The following is a 23,309-nucleotide window of genomic DNA, read 5'->3' as shown; positions in this document are numbered from 1 at the left end:
CAGTTGTTTTGGATCCGAGCATAAGAGGTAGGAATTTGAAACCAGGGCTCTGGAGTTTTTAGAAGGCAGCAAGTCTAACCTATAAGGTTAAATTCCTGGGGAGAGTTTAGATTAGAGCAGAAGGAACCTGATGTTTCTTTGGAAGGGTGGTGAGTTGTGTGATTGGGGATGGGAGACTTAGGAGCATTCTGTACCTCTGGAGCAATGTAGTCCGGTGTTCCACAAAAGGTCCGTGTGGTGATGCCAGGAAAAATGTTTTCTTTACACATCCCAAAATCAGTAATCTTAATGTGACCATCAGCATCCAACATTACATTGTCCAGTTTCAGATCCCTGGGCAGGAGAGACAAAGCAAGCAATAGGAGTGCCCAGCAGAGGGCGCCAAATTACAACTGGGAATTACATCCTCCAAGTAAGGAAGGGATGGGCAGATTCATCAATTTCAGCTTCTCCCAGTTTCTCACTTTTCCAGTTTGAAATTCAGTCTTCCACATCAATTTGTGATTTTTTATCTTATGAAAATTCACCAGCAGTCCAGTATGATTTTTTTTCTTGATGTGCACATTTCTGCAAAGCAATTTCCCCTAATATAATGCATTTTTGTAAGTTACTTTCATGTGTACATCTGCATCTTTGTGCATACTTTATCTTAGGATATGCATCTTTGCGCACATTACTTGGCTGGAGAACATTAAGAGAAGCCTGCATTTCAACCACTGGCTATGTTTCAGTTCGTGCAGTGTTATGGAAAGTGCAAATAAGGCATGTTCACCTTTAAATGCAAACTGAATTCCTCCCCCATTCCTAGTTCCAAGAGGACAACCCAGAATGAAAGATGATTTGCCTATTAGAATATCTCTTTTTTAAAAAAAATAATATATTTTTTTCTGTTTTACGATTTCAAATAAACATTTTACATACTTTAGAATATCCAATGACTTACCTTCTTCCCCTTCCATGGTTCATTTTGCATATCTTACATCCCCACATTTTTTACAATAACTATTCAAATTGGTTTTCCACTGTTACATCCATCAAAACTTATTTACTCTGTTGAATTTATCGTAATGTTGCCAGCATTTTTTGCCTATTAGAATCTTGATAGTGGAAGGAAGGAAGGAAGGAAGGAAGGAAGGAAGGAAGGAAGGAAGGAAGGAGGCAGTCCTGTAGAGATTTGGAGAGGGGGCAGGGTGGGGGAGAAGAGATGGAGCCAGAACCCCTGGATTCTCGGGGGGGGGGGAGTGGGGTTTTGCAGTCGAGTCTGGGACCTCTATAGAGAACAGAATAGACTCACCTGTAAATAATTCCCTTGTTATGCAAAAAGAACAGGCCAATTGCAATTTCTGCAGCATAAAACCTGTAACAGAGAAGAGGAAAAGGGTGAGGAGGGTTAAGGGGGGGAGAGGGAGGAAGGGAGAGAGATAACACGGCAAGGATTTCATTAGCAGCGGCACTGAAGTCATCATGGTGGCTCTGACAGCCACTTTTCACATGATGTTTGAAAAATACAAGCAGGCACACTCACTAGCCATGCCATTCCAGTACCATACAGCTCCTCCACACAGTACGTACCACCTCCCCCACCTTTGGAATAATACTCATATCAGAAAGGTAATATGTTAATTTATGCATGATCACAAGAGAGCTTTTTATTCAGCGTACAAGTGGCTGCAAGTTACTGTGTGTAGACCTGCTTCCCGCTGCATCAAGTTAGAATTAAAGCATATTCCACGTACAGGTACCAACCTTTACATGTTACCAGGGACGTGGGTTGGCAGGCACACAGGTTAGATTTCATTCTTGTGAATTTAAAGGTTTTCTGTTATCTATATGGCACCAGCAACATGCACGGCGCTGTACAGAGCAGTAAGAAGGCAGGTCCCCGGGCCAAGGAACTTACAATCTGAATTCAGACCCAGTGAAGGCAATAGCAGGGCAATGCAGGCAAGGATAAATAGGAAGAACAATGCATGCATGTATGTATGTATGTATGTATGTGGGGAGACAGTGCAGAGTGTGGTGGTTGGAGCAAATATGGGAAACCTCCAGCCCACAAGCCTAATTAGGTCCAGCAGTGATCCTAATTTTACCAGAGAGGCCATTTTCTCCAGCTGCGCACACCAGCCCTACACCTATGTTGGCTTCATTTTAGAAGGAGATAGGAACACAGGAAGCTGCCTTCTATCATCTCAAATCAATGGTCCACCTAGCGCGGTGTTGTCCACCTAGCAGTGGCTCTCCATCGTTTAAGGCAGGAGTCCTTTAACATGAGACCTTCTGCATGCAAGGCAGAGCTAAGATAAGGTTAGAGGTATGGAGTGGTCCCAGAAATGCATATAGGAGAATGGCCACTCCACACCCCAACACGGCGCGCCAGGAACAGGAGGGCTGCTACACTCATCGTACATCTAAAGCACATGACTTCCCTCAAAGGATCATGGGAACTATTGTTTGTTAAGGGTGCTGGCAACTGTAACTCTCTAAGGGGGTAAACTACAACGTGCTTTAAATGGTGTGCAGGCAGCCTAAGACTCTGGCTTTTCAGGCAAAAGGGATCCTATCTCCAACGTAGCTGCCTGCCTTGTCATTCTCACATTCCATCTGAATGTCATTTTAAAACAGGGGAGTCTCTTGCAAAAATTGGTAGCCCAAGCTTACTTCCCATGGTTCTTCTCAGCGGCTTGGACAGAGGGTGGGTGAGTGGGTGTTTTAAACTCCTTGTCAATTAGGTTTCTTTTTAGAGCAAGTGGACGCTTGTTGATTTCACATTCAGGTCACTCAATTACACAACTTCACTGGAGTGTAATAATTTCCCATGAAACTGAGCTCTGGCATACGTAAGCATGCAGAATGAAGCGGTAGAATCCCGAGGCCATAGAGCAGACTGTACCACTTCAGACCGCTGTGAGAGGGTGGTGTGTGGGGGCCACATTTTTGAACACTCATCCAGGTAAAAGCTCTCCACAAGGAGAAATCTAGTACGTCAGGGAGAAAAATTCTTGCCCAGCTAACTCCCTGCCATGCTCATTTGCAAGTGCAGGAAGTGGGTCTCCTTGCTTTCCTTACATAGAAAGGTATTTAAATGTGAGGTCTCACCTGCAGTCTGAAGTGGTACAGACCACTCTACAACCTCAGAACTCTATTAATTACTTCACTCCCACTTCATTCTGCTACGTATGTGCAGCACTCCTGATTCACCTGACACGGAGGTGGATCTTCAAACACATGGCTCTTAGGACCAAAGTACACATTTCACCAGGAATCCTCCATTGAACTCTAGACATTTTATTTTATGCTCTTACTAAGTGGATTTGCAGGGGGACTGCATGCACCGTGCTGGAATGTTTTCAGCCACAGAGCAAACAGCAAGTGTACATGTGTTCGGGCGACAGGGGATTTAGATCAGGAAAACAGCACAGTTAAAGGTAAAGGGACCCCTGACCATTAGGTCCAGTCACAGACAACTCTGCGGTTGCGGCGCTCATCTCGCTTTACTGGCCGAGGAAGCTGGCGTACAGCTTCCGGCATGACAAAGCCACTTCTGGCGAACCAGAGCAGCGCACAGAAATGCTGATTACCTTCCTGCCGGAACGGTACCTATTTATCTACTTGCACTTTGACGTGCTTTCAAACTGCTAGGTTGGCAGGAGCAGGGACTGATCAACGGGAGCTCATGCTGTCGCAGGGATTTGAACCGCCGACCTTCCGATCAGGAAGCCCTAGGCTTAGAGTACAGGAGGTGTAAGCATTAAACACCTACACCCCCAAGCTATTTCCCTGATCTAGCGAGCACCCCATAACAGCCTTTAGTTACGCAAAGGATTTAGACAACGGTCATGTGTAGTTTGTCTCTTAAACAGTGTTAAAACTATGTTCAAGAGATTTTGATGATATGACATATAAGATCCCTGTTGAGAGAATGCCAAAAGTAGGTAGTAAACATGGGTGAAGGGCGTACAATAGAATATTCATAAGAATACTTACTAGGCTTCTGGCAACAGGAGGAGAAGCAGAGACAATGACATGATTTTTCTTTGTATGAAAGTCATTGTGTTCATTTAATGAATACTATTGCAAAATCAATAAAAATATTGGGGAGGGGGGCAGTGCAGGTTCCAGGATTTGGGGAATCCCTAAATTAAGCATCTTCAGTGGGTCCCCTTGAACTGAAAGAGGGTGACACTTGGGACTGTGGGCCCATCTGCCAAACACAAGGCCTTTGCAAATGCCCAACCTGACCACCCTTTGAAGCCAACCCTGGTCTTAAGATATGTAAGAAAAGCTGTTCTCAGGTGTCATCATGTTTTGGACTGGAGTGACTATGCAAGTAAAGACAGGCAGGCAGAGGGTACCTCTGGACAAGGACAATTTAGCAACACACACTCATCGCTGTCCTGCTTGAAGCCGGAAGTGGAATAGCAGCTCTCCTTACAAACCTCTGGCATTCTGTAGCCAACTGGGCAGTCCCTCGTCCGCCCGTTCCAAATGTTGGAAGGCAATTGTCATTGGGATCATTATGTGAGAAGAAAAAGTTAAAGACTCCACCACTCCCCTCCCAGTAATGGTAGTGCGCCCCCCCCCTTCTGCAATTTAGGGAAGAGAAAAAAAGATACAGAAAGCCAAAGTTATTTGGAAATGCAAGGAATGGAGTGGCAGAGCTGATTCTTAGAGAGGGAAGACAAATGATTGAGAAGGAAATGGCTGGAGGACACCCCAGGAAACAGCTAGAGCAATCCAGTAGGATGGAATAGCAGCACATAGGCTGTCTACAGCAGGGGAAATTGTGCACTGAGTTGTCTACAAAAAAGGGTTGGGTTTTATAAGCCCCCAGGAGGAAAAATGTGGGGAAACTTGAGAGGGGGGGTGTTTAGCTAATGATACTGTACAAATGCCCTGTAAGAACTGAGTGAAGAAGCAGAGCTGTTCCAGTGTGAGAGCAGCTAGAGAGAGAGAGAGAGAGAGAGAGAGACCCATTCGCAATTGAGTTCCCCAAGAGACTCACGTACATAGCATGAGGTTCCTTGAATTTCCCAACCTGCTGGATATGATACATCAGGTCTCCTCCATTGACATACTCCATGACAAAATAGAGCCGGTCCTTGAAGGAAAAAAACCAGGATGTGTGTCCATTATTGCCACAGGCAGATAAAGTGAAAGATCCAGATACCACAGCATGCCCCCCTTCCCTCTCTGCAATGCTTAGTCGGTTAAACCAATTAAGACAGGGATTCCCAAACTTTTCCCCTCATGGGCCACTTGAAAATTGCTAAGGGTCTTGATGGACCTCTTAATTATTTTTCTTGCCTCTAGTAGCAATTGCAATGCACTGTGCCAGATGCTATATAATTCTAAATTGTATTTTTTATTGCTTCTTCCCACCCCACCCCCTTTATTGTATTACTGTTTGGGAATTCCACAGAATTCATATTGTGTGTGTTCCTCACGGACATGCCGCAGACGCCTGAATGAAGCACAGTGACCCATTTGGGAACCCCTAAATTAAGATACATTTTGATTGAATGTGACTCAATTAATTGGACAGTAACCTTTAGAAACTTATTTTAAACTAGTTCTAAAAAGATGGCTGCCATCTTATAAGAAGACATCCCCTCCTGCGCAAAAGAGATGAGGGGAAATGCCTCTTCCGAGATGTTGCTGTGTCGTATGCATTCATCCATTTTCCCCTGCATGCAAATTTAAGTGGAGGCAATGAATTACTTAATCAACAAAACAGCATACAGTTAAATAGCTACGGTTTCTTTAACCAAGTAAATAACCACACGCAATTACTGCGGTTTGGAAGGTAGAGTGCAGCTGGGTTAGGAAATGTGGACGCTCCCCCATGGCCAAAACTCTCTTTTCCACCATAGTACATTCAACGTCGTCATCTTGGATGATCACGTCTTTCTTGAGGATCTTGATGGCAAACAGCTCGTCCGTTCCACGGCGCTCCGCCAGCATCACCTGTGGGGAGAGAACCCCAAAAGTTTGGGTCTTGCCCACACCTACCCAAAGGAAACTCATAACAACCTGGGCTCCTCTAACCCTTCAGGGAACACACACACTTCAACTCTTACACAGAACTTACTTCTCACGTAGGGACAGCAGTGTTTGGGTTTTTTTACTGAATTCAAGGTGGTATGATAAAAACATTGTTTTCCTATGAACAAAGACAGTAGGTGGTGCTAAATGAAAACAGCACACAAACACCCCTAACACAAATTGAAAGCCCCATTGGCAGGTGTTGAATTTTTGTAGGGAACATTCTAGGATGTTTCATAGGGCAAAAATTGCCAAATGATTTATGGAAGGGACGTTTCCCATGGGCAGTGGGATGCAGTTTAGTTATTCCCTCCCCACCCGCCTTAAACTTCTTTCAACATTTTTGCAAAGTGCTCTTTTGCACCTGGAAGCTTCCATTTGCTTATTTGTCCTTTTCCTGAAATACATTACATTTTGCCTTTCCACTTTTCAAAAAACAACAACAACCAACCAATATAACTTTTACAATACAACACCGGCACATGTCACAATTAAAAACTAAACAGTTTAAAGGCAGAGAAAAGAAGGAAGATTAAAATTTCACAAAAATTCCTGGGAGCAAAAGCACCATCAGCTTAACGACAGGCCCAAAGCCTGTTAAAATGAAGCAGTTTTCCTGAGGTGGTGAAAGGCCATCAGAGAAAGAGAGAAAAAGGCAGGCTTCCCTCCCTGGGCTGTGAGTTTCACAATGTAGGTGTGGCCACAAAGGAAGCCCTCCCATGCTCCCCAATCAATTGCATGTCTGATGCTGGGACACAGAGTAGGTCCATATGTCCTGCTTGTTGAACCTTCCTTCTGATTGTTATACAAGTGGTGTCTCTTAAAAGCTTCAAAGTAGCCAAGCTTCAATATGAATAGGAAGGAAGGAAGGAAGGAAGGAAGGAAGGAAGGAAGGAAGGAAGGAAGGAAGGAAGGAAGATGATAGATGATAGACAGACAGATGATAGATAGATATAGATATAGATATAGATATAGATATAGATATAGATATAGATATAGATATAGATATAGATATAGATATAGATATAGATATAGATATAGATATAGATGATATAGATATAGATAGATCCTCTGGGTGGATGAGAGTTCCAGCACTGCAGAAGGGTGTGCTCAGCCTCCAAAGAACCAGAGGAGCAGGCGGCAAAAAGAAAACAAAGAAAGGTTCTCCAAATCCCGTGACAATTCTGCAGGGGAAGCAGGTGACTTTACACACTTTCTTGGAGGTGAAGTATTTCGTGCACGTACATCCTTTTCTCGCCATCGCACTTTCTCAAACGGGAATGCGTTCAATGTGTTGCTGTGCCTGCAGTTGCAATACTGCTCCTCTGTGCACATCCCTTAAAAAAGGCAGGCCTACCTTGCCAAAACTGCCCTTGCCCAGCACCATCAGGAAGTTGAAGTCGGAGATGTGGAAGCGGTTGATGCCAAAGAACCCGCCACGCTTTGTGTCAGTGGGGCTGGGGGATGGCGATGGGATGGGGCCATGGCGAACCTTCTGCAGGGCGCACCGTGGTTCGAGGCAGGGAGGAAAGGAAAACACAGACATGGATATGCATGAGTACCACCTCCTCCTTAAGCTCAGAACAAGGGGCAGGAGAGCCGGCAATACAACTAATGCAGTATCTATGCCAATAGTGGCACACTGGTTTATTTTAGTCAATATGTCCCCTGCCCCATGTTTACTCACTTTAATAATAATAATAGTAGTAGTAGTAGTAGTAGTAATAATTTATTTATTCCCCGCCCATCTGGCTGGGTTTCCCCAGCCACTCTGGGCGGCTTCCAGCAAAACACTAAAATACAATAACCTATTAAACACTAAAAGCTTCCTTAAACTGGGCTGCCTTCAGATGTCTTCTAAAAGTTTGGTAGTTACTTTTCTCTTTGACATCTGGTGGGAGGGCGTCCCACAGGGCGGGTGCCACTACCGAGAAGGCCCTCTGCCTGGTTCCCTGTAACTTGGCTGCTCACAGCGAGGGAACCGCCAGAAGGCCCTGGGCACTGGACCTCAGTGTCCAGGCGGAATGATGGGGGTGGAGATGTTCCTTCAGGTATACTGGACTGAGGCTGTTTAGGGCTTTAAAGGTCAGCACCAACACTTTGAATTGTGCTCAGAAATGTACTGGGAGCCAGTGTAGGTATTTCAAGACCAGTGTTATATGATCTCAGCGGCCGCTCCCAGTCACCAGTCTATTACCTTATTACACACTCTGTATGTTAGGAAGAGTTTGTGAAACTTGTGCAAAAGCTGTAAAGTAGCTTGGTTGTATGTGTAGTTCCTTATAAACATTTATAAAGCAGGGGTTGTGTGAAGTTTGTGGAGTGGCAGATGCATGCAACAAAAAGGGGAGGTGCAATGGCTCAGGGCTTTGCATGCAGAAGGTCTCAGGTTCAACCCCAAGCATCTCTGGTTAGTGGGATCTCAGGACTGGGAAAGCACCTCTGAAACCTTGGAGAGCCACTGCCAGATAGAATGACCCTCACTGGACCAACGGCACCTGGCACAGTGCAAGGCAGCATGCTATGTTCAAGGGCTTATCCTATACGGGAGGCCCAGGAATACCTAGTTCTGTCTCAGAGCCTTCTGCCTTTCTTTCTTTAATCCATTTGCCCCTCAAGTACTTTCTACCTTCTGATCACCTCCTTTAGGAGGTTCGGGGCAGTCAAAAGGAAATATTTCCTCTCTTGCAAGTGTGGATTCAAACAGCAGCTCAGAGTGGCCACTCATAATAGAGGGTTTGTATTGACATCTGTGGCTATGAGCCATGATACAGAATGCAATGTTTGTGTTCAGATGTATTACGTGTGTGTGTATATATATATATATATATATATATATATATATACACACACACACACAGTGGTGCCTCGCAAGACGAAATTAATTCGTTCCGCGAGTTGCTTCGTCTTGCGGTTTTTTCGTATTGCGAAGCACGGCTATTAGCGGCTTAGCGGCTATTAGCGGTTTCGGCTTGCGAAGCAAGCCCATAGGGAAATTCGTCTTGCGAAGCACCTCGAAAAACGGAAAACCCTTTCGTCTAGCGAGTTTTTCAACTTGCGAGGCATTCGTCTTGCGGGGCACCACTGTGTGTGTGTGTATATATATATATATATATATATATATATATATATATATGCTGAGAAAAACAACAAGGGGGTGGCTTTCTCCACAAGGCACCTGCTTCTATGGCTCAACTGCTTTAACATTTCTGCTATGTTACGGGGAAAGAAATAAAACAGAAATAAAACAGAATTTGCATCTGCTGCCCTGACACTAAATACACTGACTTGGGAATAAGCACCACTTTGTTGCAGAAAAGGATAATTGATTGATTGATTGATTGATTGATTGATTGATTGATTGATTGATGTCTGTAAGCATGTGCATTTATAGCCAGCTGCCCCCTATAAAGAGTGCTATTAGGTTTTTTAAAAAATAATAATAGTAATAAAAGGAAAGTATGCCCATGCCAGCCCAAGTGCAGATGCAGGGCCTGTTTGCTGCTGCCTCAACAACAGTACCCGAAGATCCAAATCTGTGTCACTGCTTGGAGCTGCCCAGGAACGGCTCGCGCTGGGCACTGCTGGTCTTGATGGACTTTCCCCCCATCCAAACATAGCTGTTCCTCTTATGTTGCTTCCCTCCCACTCTATAAAGCCCTTGAAATCAGCTCCAAGACTGGCTGATGTCCTTACGGGCAGCAAATGGGAAACCAACTTCACCCCCTCCCCATCTCATTGCACCAGGAAAAAGGCAGAAGAAACTAAGAGAATCGCAGGTACCTCATAGAGCTCCAGTGGGAAGTTGCAAGCCTGGAAGACCAAAAATAGAAATAAATCAGGGTTTAAGACAGATGCACAAGTAACCTCTGCCCTATTCCTCTCTCCTGGCTAGGAGTACCATTTCAGGTCGATTGCCAGTTACCCAGTCCGACCACCCTCTCTCCCTCCCTTGGAGTCCTAAGAGAAGAAGTGATTCAGAGGTATTCCCTCCAACCTGGCTCCTTTCATCACAGCAGTGGCCCTGCCACACCACCCCCAGCTAGGGGTGTGGTTTCTGTTTGGGCTGGATATGGCACATAGTTGGCGGGGGCAGACCAGGGGGGGTGCCAGTCCAAGCGGGGCCGGAGAGCCACAAGGTTACCTCAAATTTCTGCAGCAGCCCACAGTTTTCTGCATCGGCCACAGGGACACTATAATATTCGCCCTCCTCCTGATTGAGCAATTTGTACCTGGGACAGCAACGCAGACAGGGACACCAGGCAGGGAGGAGGAGGAAGAGGATGAACAAGAGGAGGGAGTGATTAGGGAGAGAGATGGATGGGGAGGAATGCAGAAGGAAATGGAAACAGAAGAGTGGGGTGAGGGGTGGGAGGAGAAATGAGGGGTATTTGATGGATTAGATAAGATAGATAAGTAGTTAAGGTAGATTAAAATAGATAAGGTAGATAGGTAAGGCAGAGAAGACAGGTAGATAGATAGACAGATTGGATTAGATAATGGAGCCATCCAGGCAAACAGATAAAAACCCAAAGAGACGCCAAGACGGACGGGGAAAGAGAAAGAAAATGAGCCACTGGTGGTCCCCCGAGTTGCCCCATCATTCTCTTCCATCTTTGCTTCTCTCCACCACCACCACCCCTCTGGCCCTGCTTCCCCACAGATTTCCCCTTACCAGCCTTCCACAGGACCCTTGAAGAGCTCAGACACCCCAAAGGACATGGCTCCCATGAAATCATTGCGGGTTGTCCGGTCCCAGTCCCACACCTCGATGGAGAGGCGCCGCTCCATGTCCCCCGGCTGCAGGGTGCTGGGGAGGTATAAAGAAGGTCAGAGTCTCTCTCTCTTTCTCTCTCTCTCTCTCTCTCTCTCTCTCTCTCTCTCTCACACACACACACACACACACACACAACCCAACCAGGACTCTGGCTTCCAGGTCCTCCATCACATCTGCAGGACTTACAAAGTGAAGGTTTCATTCCACACTGGGTTGAGGGTGGATCTAACGGTCCGAGTCTTTTGCTTTGTTAGGTTCTTAGGGTCAGGGATCAGCTTGAGTTTCACATAGGGGTCCGAGAGGCCATTGGGATCCATCGGGATCAGGTTAAGGGCTTCACCAACTAACAAAGAGAAGGAGGGAGGGAGGGGGGAAGGGGAGACACGCATATTAGCTTCCAACAGAGGATTAGCTTCCAGCAGAGTAAGTACTGGAGGAGAGGGCGAGTGGGCGGGAAGACAGACCTCCTGCGTTCCCTAGTGGGTGGAGGAAGGAGGATCCACTGGCTCCCATCCCAGGCCACCTGCTGCGGGCCAAGGAAGTTGCTGTGGCAGCAATTGCTAACACCCCCATATGTGGCTTGTGTGCGCGTTGGGGGTGGAGAACGTGAAGGAGATAGTAGAGGGGTGGGTGAGGAAATCCCTTTCTGTCAAGAAGACTGCAGCGATGGCTTTCTCCTCACCACCTACATGCAGGGTTCCAGAAGGGGGGGAGGGAAACAAGAGCGGGGAAGAAAGTGTGCAGAGAAAGAAGGTGTGAAAAGCAGAGGCGGGGGATGTCAAGTTCTGCAGCTAGGAATAGAACCCAGGCGTCCTGGCTCTCAGCCTCCACCAGCTCAATCAATCCCACTTGCCGCCCCAGCCAGAGCCACAGCCAGGCCTCCTGCTCCCATGCTGTTCACCACCCGCCTCAACCCCAAAAGGTTTTCTTCCCTGCTGCAGGGCCCAGGGCATTTTCTTGATGTTCCAGCAGCCCCATTATCTGGCCTGGCTGTTCTTAATAGCAATGCCATCCCTGATTGTCACTATTATTAGAGAGCCAGTGTGGTGTAGCAAGTAAAAGTGTTGAACTAGGACCTGGGAGACTGGGGTTCAAATCTCCCATCATGAACCTCGCTGGGTGACCTTGAGCCAGTCACCATCTCTCAGACTAACCTACCTCACAGGGTTGTTGTGTGAATACAATAAAGAAGAGAAGGACTATGTGCACCGCCTTGAGCTCCTTGGAAGCTACATGGGATACAGATGCAATCGGTCAATCAATATATTGTATTGCAGTGGTACCTCGGGTTAAGTACCTACTTAATTCGTTCCAGAGGTCCTCTCTTAACCTGAAACTGTTCTCAACCTGAAGCACCACTTTAGCTAATGGGGCCTCCTGCTGCCACCGCACCGCCAGAGCACGATTTCTTTTCTCATCCTGAAGCAAAGTTCTTAACCTGAGGTCCTATTTCTGGGTTAGCGGAGTCTGTAACCTGAAGCGTATGTAACCTGAAGCATATGTAACCCGAGGTACCACTGTATAACAATAGCCATTATTGTTATTTTGAGGTAGATATAAAGAAAGGAAGAGAAATAAATAAATAAATAAATAAATAAATAAATAAATAGTTAGATACATGGTTGTGTTGAGCTGTGCATACTGAGGGACACAGGGAGCTGCCTTTGACTGAGTCAGACCATTGGTCCATGTGGCTTAGTATTTCCTCCACTGACTGGCAGCTGACAGCTCTCTAGCGGACAGAGGGTTATTCCCCCCAACCCTAACTGGCTGTGCCAGGGGACTGATCCTGATAACTTCTCCAGGCAAAACAGGTGCTTTACCACTGAGCTACTGCCCTTCCCTGTGCACAAGAACGCACATTCAAAGATTTGGCACCAAGGCAGTTTTCAGTCCGAGAAGCAAACTAAGCTGAATCCTGTGATCTGTATGAATCAAGCAAACGGTGCATGAATTATGCAGATTGAGCAAGTGTGCATGCATTTGCATAATTTATTCCTTCCCCGCCTGCGACGGGGAGCCAGAAAAGGCTACATGGAACTCTGAATCATGGCTCCAGACCCCTGGAAGTCTACGACAGCTTACTTTCCTGTCTATCATTCTCAATTCACCTGACACCATTTCAGATGTATGCAGAGCAGAATGCCTGGAGTTTGCGTCTGCATCTGCTAAGATTAAAAATTTTTAAAAAGAAGCTTTTTAATTTGTGGCATGACAGTTTCTGCTTAAAAAAATGAGGGCTTGCTTTTAGATTATGTAGATTATGTAGATTTAGATATCCCTGATGGCTGGTACCCGCCAAAAAACGAGTAGTACTGGTGGCCCAAACTGCATCCCTCCATCAAGCTCTGCTGAAAGACCAGGAACTTCTGGCTCCCAGCCAATTTTTTCCATTCCTGCTGTTCACTACAAGATCCCTGTAACTAAGAATTAGTGCCTGGGCTTGCTTTTTCCCTACTCCCTCCCAACTCCCTTTTCCTTTTGTGTTGTGTCTCTTATAATGCAAGTGTAAAGGGTGGGATTTGTCAGTCACTGTGGGAGACTTTTTCAGCTGAAGAAATGACGTTATGCAGTTGTACCTCCTCCCCAACCTCTCAAAATCACTTGGGCAATGGGGCTGCCTTACATGTGTCGTTGGTCCCTTAAAGGCAGAATCAAACATCCTGAACATCTCAGCTTTTGTTTTAATTTTATTTAATAACAACAATTCCAGTCCTCGTCTGCTAAAGCAATAAGCTTTGCACAATGGCTGTTGAAATCTCAGTCGCTATAGAAGGGATGAGCAGGATTTTCCCTGGCCAAAGAGCAGAGCCTCTGATCTAGCTACCCCATCACATCTTGTTTGCTCCCTTAAATATGAGACAACTGAGAGAACTGAAAGCAGCATAAGAGGAAAGGAAGGGTTCTCATCCTAGTTCATCACAGGACTGGGCAAAAAGAGCTACTGGAGTTTGCCATTGAGAAGAGAGAAGAGATGGAGCCAAACATTGGTTTGAAGGCAATCCACAACTGGAGCATTGTGTATTGTTGTCTCCCACCTAAGTTCCAATGAAGATGTCAACAAAGAGTCTGCTTCAGGTGAGAGCAGGTTGACCTATTCCTATTCTTCCCCACTTCCCCCAGTCACCACCATTCTCGTCTTACCAGTCACATGGATCTCGTCACTCCCAAATGTCTCAATGTGGAGCTGCAGGCGTCCCCTGCGTTCTGTGTGGTCCACACCGCACAAGCTGGGCACACAGTGGACGCAGCGCTTGTGCACATTCATCTCACAGCCTGCAGGGGGCAACAGAGGTGGGCGAGTTAAGCTAGGACCAGATAACCATAGACAGCAATGCTACCGTTCCCTCTGCAGCATTTAGGCTGCCATCCTAACCCCGCTTACCCAGGAGTAAGCTCCATTTAATTCAATAGGACTTACTTCTGAGCAGACATAGGAGTGTCCAGGCAACTAACTGGTTAGTTGTTTTTTTAAAAAACAAACAACAGAAAAACCAACGACTTCCAATTCACTACATTTGTGTTTTATTAATCCAACAGATTTTTAAGAAATGTTTTGATATAGGATACACAATATACTTGGCTTACATAAAACTGGGCAATTTCATTGTATAGATGATGATGATGATGATGATGATAATTTCATCCATTTGGTAGTTTCAGGTGCATGAATTTGCAAACTTCACAAGAGCCTGTCCATGTGTGCTCAGGTCAATCTGTAGGTGCTTCCTTGCGATATTGATGTATGCAAAACTGTATCAGATTCCTCTTACTCCAAATATAAATGTGGGTATCAGTCCAGCTGTTGTTAATAATGACTAGCTCCCACTGAAATCCATGAAGCTTAATTTAGTGGTTAAGCTAGACCTAAGAGGGACGCGGGTGGTGCTGTGGTCTAAACCACGGAGCCTAGGACTTGCCGATCAGAAGGTCGCCAGAAGCAGCTTAGTCATGCTGGCCACATGACCTGGAAGCTGTCTGCGGACAAACGCTGGCTCCCTTGGCCTATAGAGTGAGATGAGCACCGCAATTCCAGAGTCGTCCGCGACTGGACTTAACGGTCAGGGGTACCTTTACCTTTAAGCTAGACCTACACATGCAGAAGACGAAGATGGGATAGGAGGAAGCTAGTCCATATGGGCGAATGGGACACTTCCCTCCGCCTGCCTGCCTGCCTGCTTTCTTTCTTACAACTAGTTTAAGAGGTGGCAGCTTCCTCCTCCTGATTTCAGTATTGCCCTAGTAGAGCAAAGAGGAGGAGAACAACACTGCCTGTCATTGCCTCTAGCTCCACCTGCTGGTGGTCTCTTTGCCTTCCAACCTACCAATCCCCATGGGGATCAGTCCACACTGGGTGGGAATGATGTGATATAACAGCCTATAATACCAATTCAGACCGCAGACGGGGGTTACTTGAGGAAATCTCCCCCCTGCTGTCTTCCTAAGAGGCGAAGTCTATTTTCTTTCATCTCAGGGCACCATCATCTTGTCCTGCTGCATATGTAGATCCAGCCTCAATCACTGCTAATTTTCATGACACTGAGGGCATGGATAATATACCCTCTGCCTTATCGGTCTATTTTGTAAGGCTAGAAGGATTTGCTGAATTTGATTGGGCAAATGGGAACACAAAAAAGGGAGGTGTGAGGAAGTCAAGAAACAGGGTTAAATAAGTATAAAGCTAAAAATTGGATTTTTTTTCTTTTTTATGTTTTTTTATTATCTTTTTTGATGATTTTTTTGTGTATTTTTTGTGTATTTTTTCTGCATTTTTGGCTATATTTGTTTTCTTTTTCTTTGTTGTATGTATGTATGTGTTTTTTTGTAAAACTCTAATAAATATTTTATAAAAAATATATATATTTTGTAAGGCTAGTTGACGTGTATGCATGGGTGTAGCCAAGGAGGGGCAGAGAGGGGCAACTGCCTCCCAATCAATAAAAATCAAGAAAAATACATAGCTAACTGAGGTTCTGCCACCCCACCCCCCAAAGGCCTGCCCACCCCCAACAAAAATCCTGCCTACGCCAATGCATGTATGGACCACTTCTCCTAAATCATTGAAAAGATGGACATATGCAACCTCAGCCACTGTTGAGGCAACCCTGGGATGACAACTACCTCCACATTGCAGGTGTAGAGCAGAGGTTGAAGAATACCACCTTACCTACCCAGTGCACTCATGATGGAGCCAGTTCTGAACTGAGAATTTCCTGTTCATAGCACACACACGTAACCCCCACACTACAAGAGCCCTCTGACAAAAGAGGCTTTTGCTCTGGAGATCCCATGACATGGTTAGCCTTTACAGCACCACAGGACTGATTTATTTCTTTTTTGCAGAAGGCAAATGGTTACTCACAGGTGCATTTCATCCCCTGGTGCACCAGCCCATAGAGGAGTGAGCCGCAGTGATCACAGAAGGTTGGGCTGCTGTAGCTGTGAATTTTGAACTTGTGCTTGTTCCGAGGATCCTGTCAAAGGGGAAAGGCACAGAAGCACAGCATCTATGACGAAGGGAACCTACACATGATTCTCTAAAACACTTGCGTCTTTTGTCCTAGTTCCATCCCTACCAACACCGCCCGTAAAAACCTCTGGCATGCAGGTTGTTAAGGGAGACTCAGCCCCCCCCCCCACCGCTGCCACCTTTTAGAGGTTGGAAGTGAGAATGCACAGTTGTTAAGAAGCACGTGGAAGGCAAAAGGTATGGCTTGGAATGTGAATGTGCGGTTTGTGTGCAAGTGAAAAGGACTTTTATGAGAGTGCTCACGGAGTGGAAACAAGTACATGAGAAAAAGGGGGTGCACAATGTACATTGTGACACCCAGGGTAGCACTAGAAGCTGCAAGTATTACCGTATTTTTTTGCTCTATAAGATGCACTTTTTCCCTCCTAAAAAGTGAGGGGAAATGTGTGTGCGTCTTACGGAGCGAATGCAGACTGCGCAGCTATCCCAGAAGCTAGAAGAGCAAGAGGGATCACTGTGCAGCAATCCCTCTTGCTGTTCTGGCTTCTGGGATTCAGAATATATTTATTCTTGATTTCCTCCTCCAAAACCTATGTGGGTCTTATGGTCTGGTGAGTCTTGTAGAGTGGAAAATACAGTATTTTTCTTTTACTTCAATATCAGCCCAGTGGCTGGGGCAACCCAGCCACATGGACAGAGTATAAATAACAAAATTATTATTATTATTATTATTATTATTATTATTATTATTATTATTACAGTGGTGCCTCGCAAGACGAAAATAATTCGTTCCGCAAGTTGCTTTGTCTTGCAATTTTTTCGTCTTGCAGAGCGCGTATTCCCTGGGTATTAACGGCTTTACGAAAAAGGAAGCAAACCCGCAAGACGTTTTCGTCTTGCGAAGCAAGCCGATAGGGAAATTTGTCTTGCCAAGCACCTCAAAAAACGGAAAACCCTTTCGTCTAGCGAGTTATTCGTCTTGCGAGGCATTCGTCTTGTGGGGCACCACTGTATTAGCCATGTTGGAAGGGCAATCAAGATCAGAGTCATGGTGTATGGAGGGCTTAACCTCATCTTTCCTCTTCCTCTCCCTACAAAGGTACAATTCATCCCAGGAGGGAAGCTCACCTTGAAGCTCCCCTCCTAGATGCAATAGCAACTCGGGAGGATTTTAATTGGGACCACATCACAAAAGGTACAGGTTAACCTCATGAACAGCGGCTATTTAAATGGTGGGGGTGAACATGTTGGGAATACATGTTACTTCCAGTGACACATTTAGCATCATGTGTAGTTTGGCCCTAAGAGCCTTTGAAAATAAATTTTAGGGATTGATTCTGGGACCTCAAATATAGATGCTACGTGTCCTCCTACCACACAATTATGGATTACGAACATGAATAGGGGGTCTACGGGTGTGAATTTCCATGACTATTCTATGAATATGTACACAGTACATTCCACAAGCATGTAGCACTGCTTAGATATTTCAGGAAATAAGCGGTATATAAATAGCTGCAATAAATAAACAAATAGGTGTGCATGATAGCACAAAAACATACTCAACATTTGGAGCACAATTAGGGTGGCAGAAAGACGTAATTTCAAACAAAACCACATAGTACTAAATGCTAGATTTTTAAACACGTGTGCTTAACAACTCTGCCTTTAGGGCCTGGGTGCCACCAATGCATCTTCTTCTCATGTAAGAACATGCAGGTCTGGGCATGCATGTTACAAGCTTGGATGCAAGTGAAGCTGCATGACACATGCCTCAGTGCATGCAACTGAGAAGGCACTCAGGGGACAGGTAATCCTGTGCGAAGCAGTTCTGCAAGGCAATTTGTTTGCAATTGAAGGAGCGAGTCAGGCAAGCCCTCCCATCCTTCCTTATTCCTTCCAGGCCAAGGACAACAGAAATGGGACAGTGTCAGCCTCATGAAGACATCCACTCCCCCCTCCCCGCTCTCTGCAATATAAATAGCAAGGAAACCGGGACACTCACCTGGAGTGGAGGAGTGAGGCCTGAAGTCCTGGCTGCCAAGCCCTCCCCACAATACTCTGCCCACCAAAGTCACGGAAACAGAAGTAGTTAACTTATCCATTTCCCCACCACCACCACCACCAACCCAATTTTTATTTCCCTCCCACCCCGACAAATCCCCATCAATTTTGGAGGCAGCAGCAAAAAGAGTTATAAGTAGCCACTTATAATCTGACAATGTGAAGGGGTTCACTTACATCTGTCTGGGGTCCTTTCCCAGCTCCTGGGCACTCAAAAGTGACAAATTCATGACACCTCTTGTGTAAGACAAAGCTGCACACTAAGAAAGGGGACGGAGAAAGAGAGAAAAGTTTACTGGGGAAAGGGGGGTGGATTAAGTGCTGATTAGAAAGGGGGCTGGGAATAAATGTTTGTTGTTCTTTATTGGAGGAAACTGCATCACGAAACCATACATGACCCAGGTGAACAGCAGCACAAAAACATGACCATGTGACGTTACCATATGCTGAGGCAGACCATTGGTCCTTCATTCCAGGTTGCATACAAACCACAATTAAAGCACATGACCATAGATGTCAACGTTGGATTCCTCACAAGCAAAGGAAAAAGTTGACAGCTAGGCACATGACTTCCCCTCCCCCAAAGAATCCTGGGAGCTGTAGTTTTGCTTTGCATTTTGAATTGTGATGGGTAAGCTACCATTCCCATGGTTCTTTGGGGGAAGTTATGGGCTTTAAGTGAATGGTGTGTACACAGCCCCCGTGTTATCTATTCTGGCCAGCAGCGGCTGGCTAGAGTCCCTTTCCTATCCCTGCTACTTGATCATTAAAGACAAAACAAAGCCTGGACTGAACGCGAGACCTTTTGCTCGCAAAACATGAGGCCTACCACTGAGCTATGGGATCTCCTCCCGGCGCTGGAACTTAGTACTCTGTGTTTAATGCTGCGGAGAAAACTATCACCTCACTGGCTTCTGGCACTGGCTATGGCACATTAGAATCTTTTCTTCCCCTATCTGCTTTCACTGAAATGGTGAAGTCAGGGAGGGCGGACCCTAACCTTTTACCACCTCTGTGTTAGTATGCCAGGCTGTCTAAATGGGCCAATATTCATATGTGCTAATTGATCTCGACTTTGTACCCATGGGCTTTTCCATTAAAGCCAAGCAGCAAAAGTGCAAGGAGTGAGTGGGCTTTCTGGGGGGAGAGGAGAGACTGGATATTTATTAGTCTGCAAATGCAGGTGCAGGGTGAGGGGGTAACTTTTCTCTCCTTTCCTCCCCCCCCCACGCCTTCAGCATCTTCAGGCCTGAGATTTGGAAGATGGGTCTCCATGGCAACAGGCGGGGGACGAATCCACAAGTACCCGCACACAGCGGGGGAGGGGGATCGGACGGAGTCAGAGGAAGGGGGCAGGGAAGACTTTTGCTCAGGCACACACACACTGACATCCTCCAAGACAATTAGGATACAGCCCTCTCCCCGATAACCTAGCCCTGCTTTTCACTTATCCATTCAGCGCCCCCTCTCCACAATACAGTTGCCCATGTTTCATTTGCAGCTGGGCCGAGTTAACAGGCATTTGACCTGCAGCAAACAGAAGGGGATCGTGTGCAGTCCAGACACTGAAACCTTTGCCTGCTATTTCCTGTTCATCTTTAAGATGCCATTGTTGTTTTGCTGCTATTTCCTGCGTATCCAGCCGCTGTAAAATACACAAGGGCAGCCCAAGCCCATGAATTTCTAGCCCCAACCCCTATCCCTGATCCATATCTCTTGCTCACTCACTTTTGTCAATGCCTTGGGTTCCCATGGCAACGGATTTACCAACTGAGCCATTGCCCTGTGTGTGTGTGTGATGTCCAGCGTACATAAGGGGAATTACAACACGAAGTGGAGGTGGTGGGAGCTGAGACCTAGAATACCTAAGGGTGGGGTGGGAAGGGGCAGGAATGTTACCCAGAGGGCTATGATGGAGCATGCCTGGATCCAGAATTCCTAAATTCTCCAGGAAAGGAATGGCGGCTGATGAGTTAAGAGGGCAAACTGGGTGCGGGAACGAGGATGTTTGGGTCCTCTCAGCTGGCTAAAGGGATGCATAGTTGGAAAAGCAGGATATGATATGGGACATCAGTTGATTGGCAGGTGTTGACAGAGCTGGCAAGTGAGGAGGGGGGTTGCTTAGCAGCCGTAGTGTGGTTTCTTAGCAACCGGCAGGTCTGGACACAGAGAGCTGAAGATGTGTTTTGCAGAATGTAATAAAGTTGCGGGGGGGGGGCAGTTAGGGGGGAGGCAGGCAGGCAGGCAGGCAGGGGGAGATCCTTAGGCCTCCATGGGGAAGGGAAACCTGAACCTAGAACATGCACTGTGGAAAGAAACAGCACGGGGAAGCCATAAATATTAAACTGGACGGGAGCTGACATGAATGTTTGTGAAAAGCAGGGTAGGGGCATCTCCAGGTGTTAAGTGCTGGCTTGCCAGCATGACTCTTCTTCACAAGTGCAACTGGTAGAGGAGGGAATTCCACACAAGCATAGGGGCCTGTGAAAATGTGCAGGGATGGGAGGCCCGAAATGTATGTTCATGGGAGAATTTCTGCACGTGCTCACATGCATGAGGGTGAAGGTCAGAGAGGGGGGGTGGATACCTGTCGGAGAAAGGTGTCTGTGGGGGGGCCACGCATCTCATGGCAAGCGAAAGGGCATGAGCACATGGCAGGGCATGTGCTTTTACATTTTCATTGGGTGTGCAGTAGAGCACATCCGTGCTGTCTAATTAAGCACAATTGTGTCTACGGCCCAGTTCACATGTCATGAAGGGGCCTAGAAGGGCTCTTTCCCCTGCTGACACTTTTGTCTGAACCAGCAATCGTCTGTTTTGCTCCAACGAACCACAGTCAGTATGCCAAGAACAAATCTCGTCGATAGGTTGTGGTTTGTTGGCAGTGAAACAAGACGCAGTCCCTGGTTAAGACATAACGCTACGCCAGGGCTCGTGAATTTCTTTCTTCCGTATGCTTGCAGGGAGGAGCAAAAGAGACCAGAAAGGCACAACCCAGTAAGCAATTAACTTACGTTTTTCTGTGACATGTGAGAAAGGCCTATGGATAAATGAGGGCCTAACTGCGCATGGCACATGTTGTTTATCATTTTGGCTTTTTACTTATTTTGCAAAAAAACCCCGCAGGATGTGGTTTTTCATAGAGGCCTGAAGGATATGGGTTACCAACCACTTACCCTCCAGTTTGTTTGCTGAAGGGGGGGGGGAAACATACCACAAGCTGCTTCCCCTACTCCCAGCAGAGGAAAATATATAGGTGACTTTATCTTTTCCCCTGTGGGATGAAAACCAAATTGTGTGTGATTTTCCACAGGAAGATACTGGAGGATAAAGGGATAAGGAGCCACTGTCCTCTTCTGGTCTTTAGTGGAAGGCTGCATACTTCACAGTGCTGAAGAGCTGGTGTGATCAAATACAGTGGTACCTTGGGTTACAGACACTTCAGGTTACATATGCTTCAGGTTACAGATTCTGCTAAACCAAAAATAGTACCTCGGGTTAAGAACTTTGCTTCAGGATGAGAACAGAAATCGTGCTCCGGCGGCGCGGCAGCAGCAGGAGGCCCCATTAGCTAAAGTGGTGCTTCAGGTTGAGAACAGTCTCAGGTTAAGAACGGACCTCTGGAACGAATTAAGTACTTAACCCGAGGTACCACTGTAGTGGCTAGAGCGCCAGATTAGAACCTGCGTGATCCCACTCAGCTATGAAGCCCACTGGGTGACCATAAACCAGTAACTCTGTATTCAATTGTGTTTACATTATCATTTACTCTTCCTCCAGTGCAGTCTCACCACAGGCTTTTGAATCTGTGCACACACAATGTTACCCACAATGCAGAGCTATTCTGTACTTCCTTGAGAAATACTGCTGCTTTGAAGCCACATTCACTTCACAGTGAAGCTGAGGTGTGTACACTTGAGGGAGCCATTGCACATGGGCAGATGACAGCTTCATGAATATGAGTCAGAGGGGTTGCAGGGGCTTGCAGGGGCAGGGAAAGCAAATAGGTCATCGGGTGCAGATATCTGGTGTGTACGACAGCATACAAATGCAACTCTTGAAGCAAAGGGTTGGGGGTGGAGACAGATCATCTTGCTGCATTGTCAGCCATTAACATGTACATGGCCTGAGTCTAGCCTGTGTTGTGAGACTGTCGTCAGAATAAAGCGGAGAGGGAACCATGTATGCAGTCCCAAGCTTTTTGGAGAAGGAGAAATAGATAAAAATGTAGTCAATAAATGTATATATGTATTTAAAATCAGGGGAGTAGGGAGTTGCAAGGTAACCACATATGACGGCTTCATGCGGAGGTTGATCCAAAGAATTAGTGCATCTTCATAGATTATAATTTCCTATGCAAAAAACAGTCCCATGGACTGCAAGAAGATCAAACCTATCCATTCTTAAGGAAATCAGCCCTGAGTCCTCACTGGAAGGACAGATCCTGAAGCTGAGGCTCCAATACTTCGGCCACCTCATGAGAAGAGAAGACCCCCTGGAAAAGACCCTGATGTTGGGAAAGACTTAGGGCACAAGGAGAAGGGGACGACAGAGGTCGAGAATTTGACCAAATTGCAGGAGGCAGTGGATGACAGGAGTGCCTGGCGTGCTCTGGTCCATGGGGTCACGAAGAGTCGGACACGACTAAATGACTAAACAACAAAAAAATGCAAAAAACAACAACAACACACCACCATTTCTATACAGGGGGTAAATGTGTATACAGTAATGCCATAAAGTGCAGGGTTTGTTTCTGGGAGGGTGTGCAGGGGGATTCTGACATGAACACACACGGTGGAAGAAAACACTCCTGATAAATGCACAAAATGTGAAGTGGATACAAACAACTCCAAACATACTTTGAACATGTTTTGAGTTGTGGTGGATTTTGCTGGCCCTCCAAACATATTGAAACCAATGGAGGTAGGATCTTCTAAGTATGAGGTGAAGATTTAT

The 23,309-nt window shown here is 46.2% G+C and overlaps 1 protein-coding gene across 1 annotated transcript in view; it reads right to left on the bottom strand.

Annotated features, from left to right (window-relative positions):
- PRKCG (protein kinase C gamma) overlaps nucleotides 1-23,309 on the bottom strand; it is a 50,257-nt gene that overhangs the window by 6,752 nt on the left and 20,196 nt on the right. The window contains exons 3-14 of the mRNA XM_081837386.1: nucleotides 18,531-18,613; nucleotides 16,182-16,293; nucleotides 13,964-14,095; nucleotides 11,006-11,162; nucleotides 10,718-10,852; nucleotides 10,187-10,274; nucleotides 9,826-9,855; nucleotides 7,400-7,537; nucleotides 5,791-5,964; nucleotides 5,007-5,098; nucleotides 1,295-1,357; nucleotides 195-333 (exon numbers count right to left, since the gene is read on the bottom strand). Coding sequence (XP_081693512.1) covers nucleotides 195-333; nucleotides 1,295-1,357; nucleotides 5,007-5,098; nucleotides 5,791-5,964; nucleotides 7,400-7,537; nucleotides 9,826-9,855; nucleotides 10,187-10,274; nucleotides 10,718-10,852; nucleotides 11,006-11,162; nucleotides 13,964-14,095; nucleotides 16,182-16,293; nucleotides 18,531-18,613 — 1,343 coding nt within the window. The remainder of the gene's footprint in view (nucleotides 1-194; nucleotides 334-1,294; nucleotides 1,358-5,006; nucleotides 5,099-5,790; nucleotides 5,965-7,399; nucleotides 7,538-9,825; nucleotides 9,856-10,186; nucleotides 10,275-10,717; nucleotides 10,853-11,005; nucleotides 11,163-13,963; nucleotides 14,096-16,181; nucleotides 16,294-18,530; nucleotides 18,614-23,309) is intronic.

The sequence above is a fragment of the Podarcis erhardii genome (genome assembly GCF_964252035.2).
Source record: "Podarcis erhardii genome assembly, chromosome: 13".
Classification (NCBI taxonomy): Eukaryota; Metazoa; Chordata; class Lepidosauria; order Squamata; family Lacertidae; genus Podarcis; species Podarcis erhardii.
This window is presented reverse-complemented; position numbering and strand designations above follow the sequence as displayed.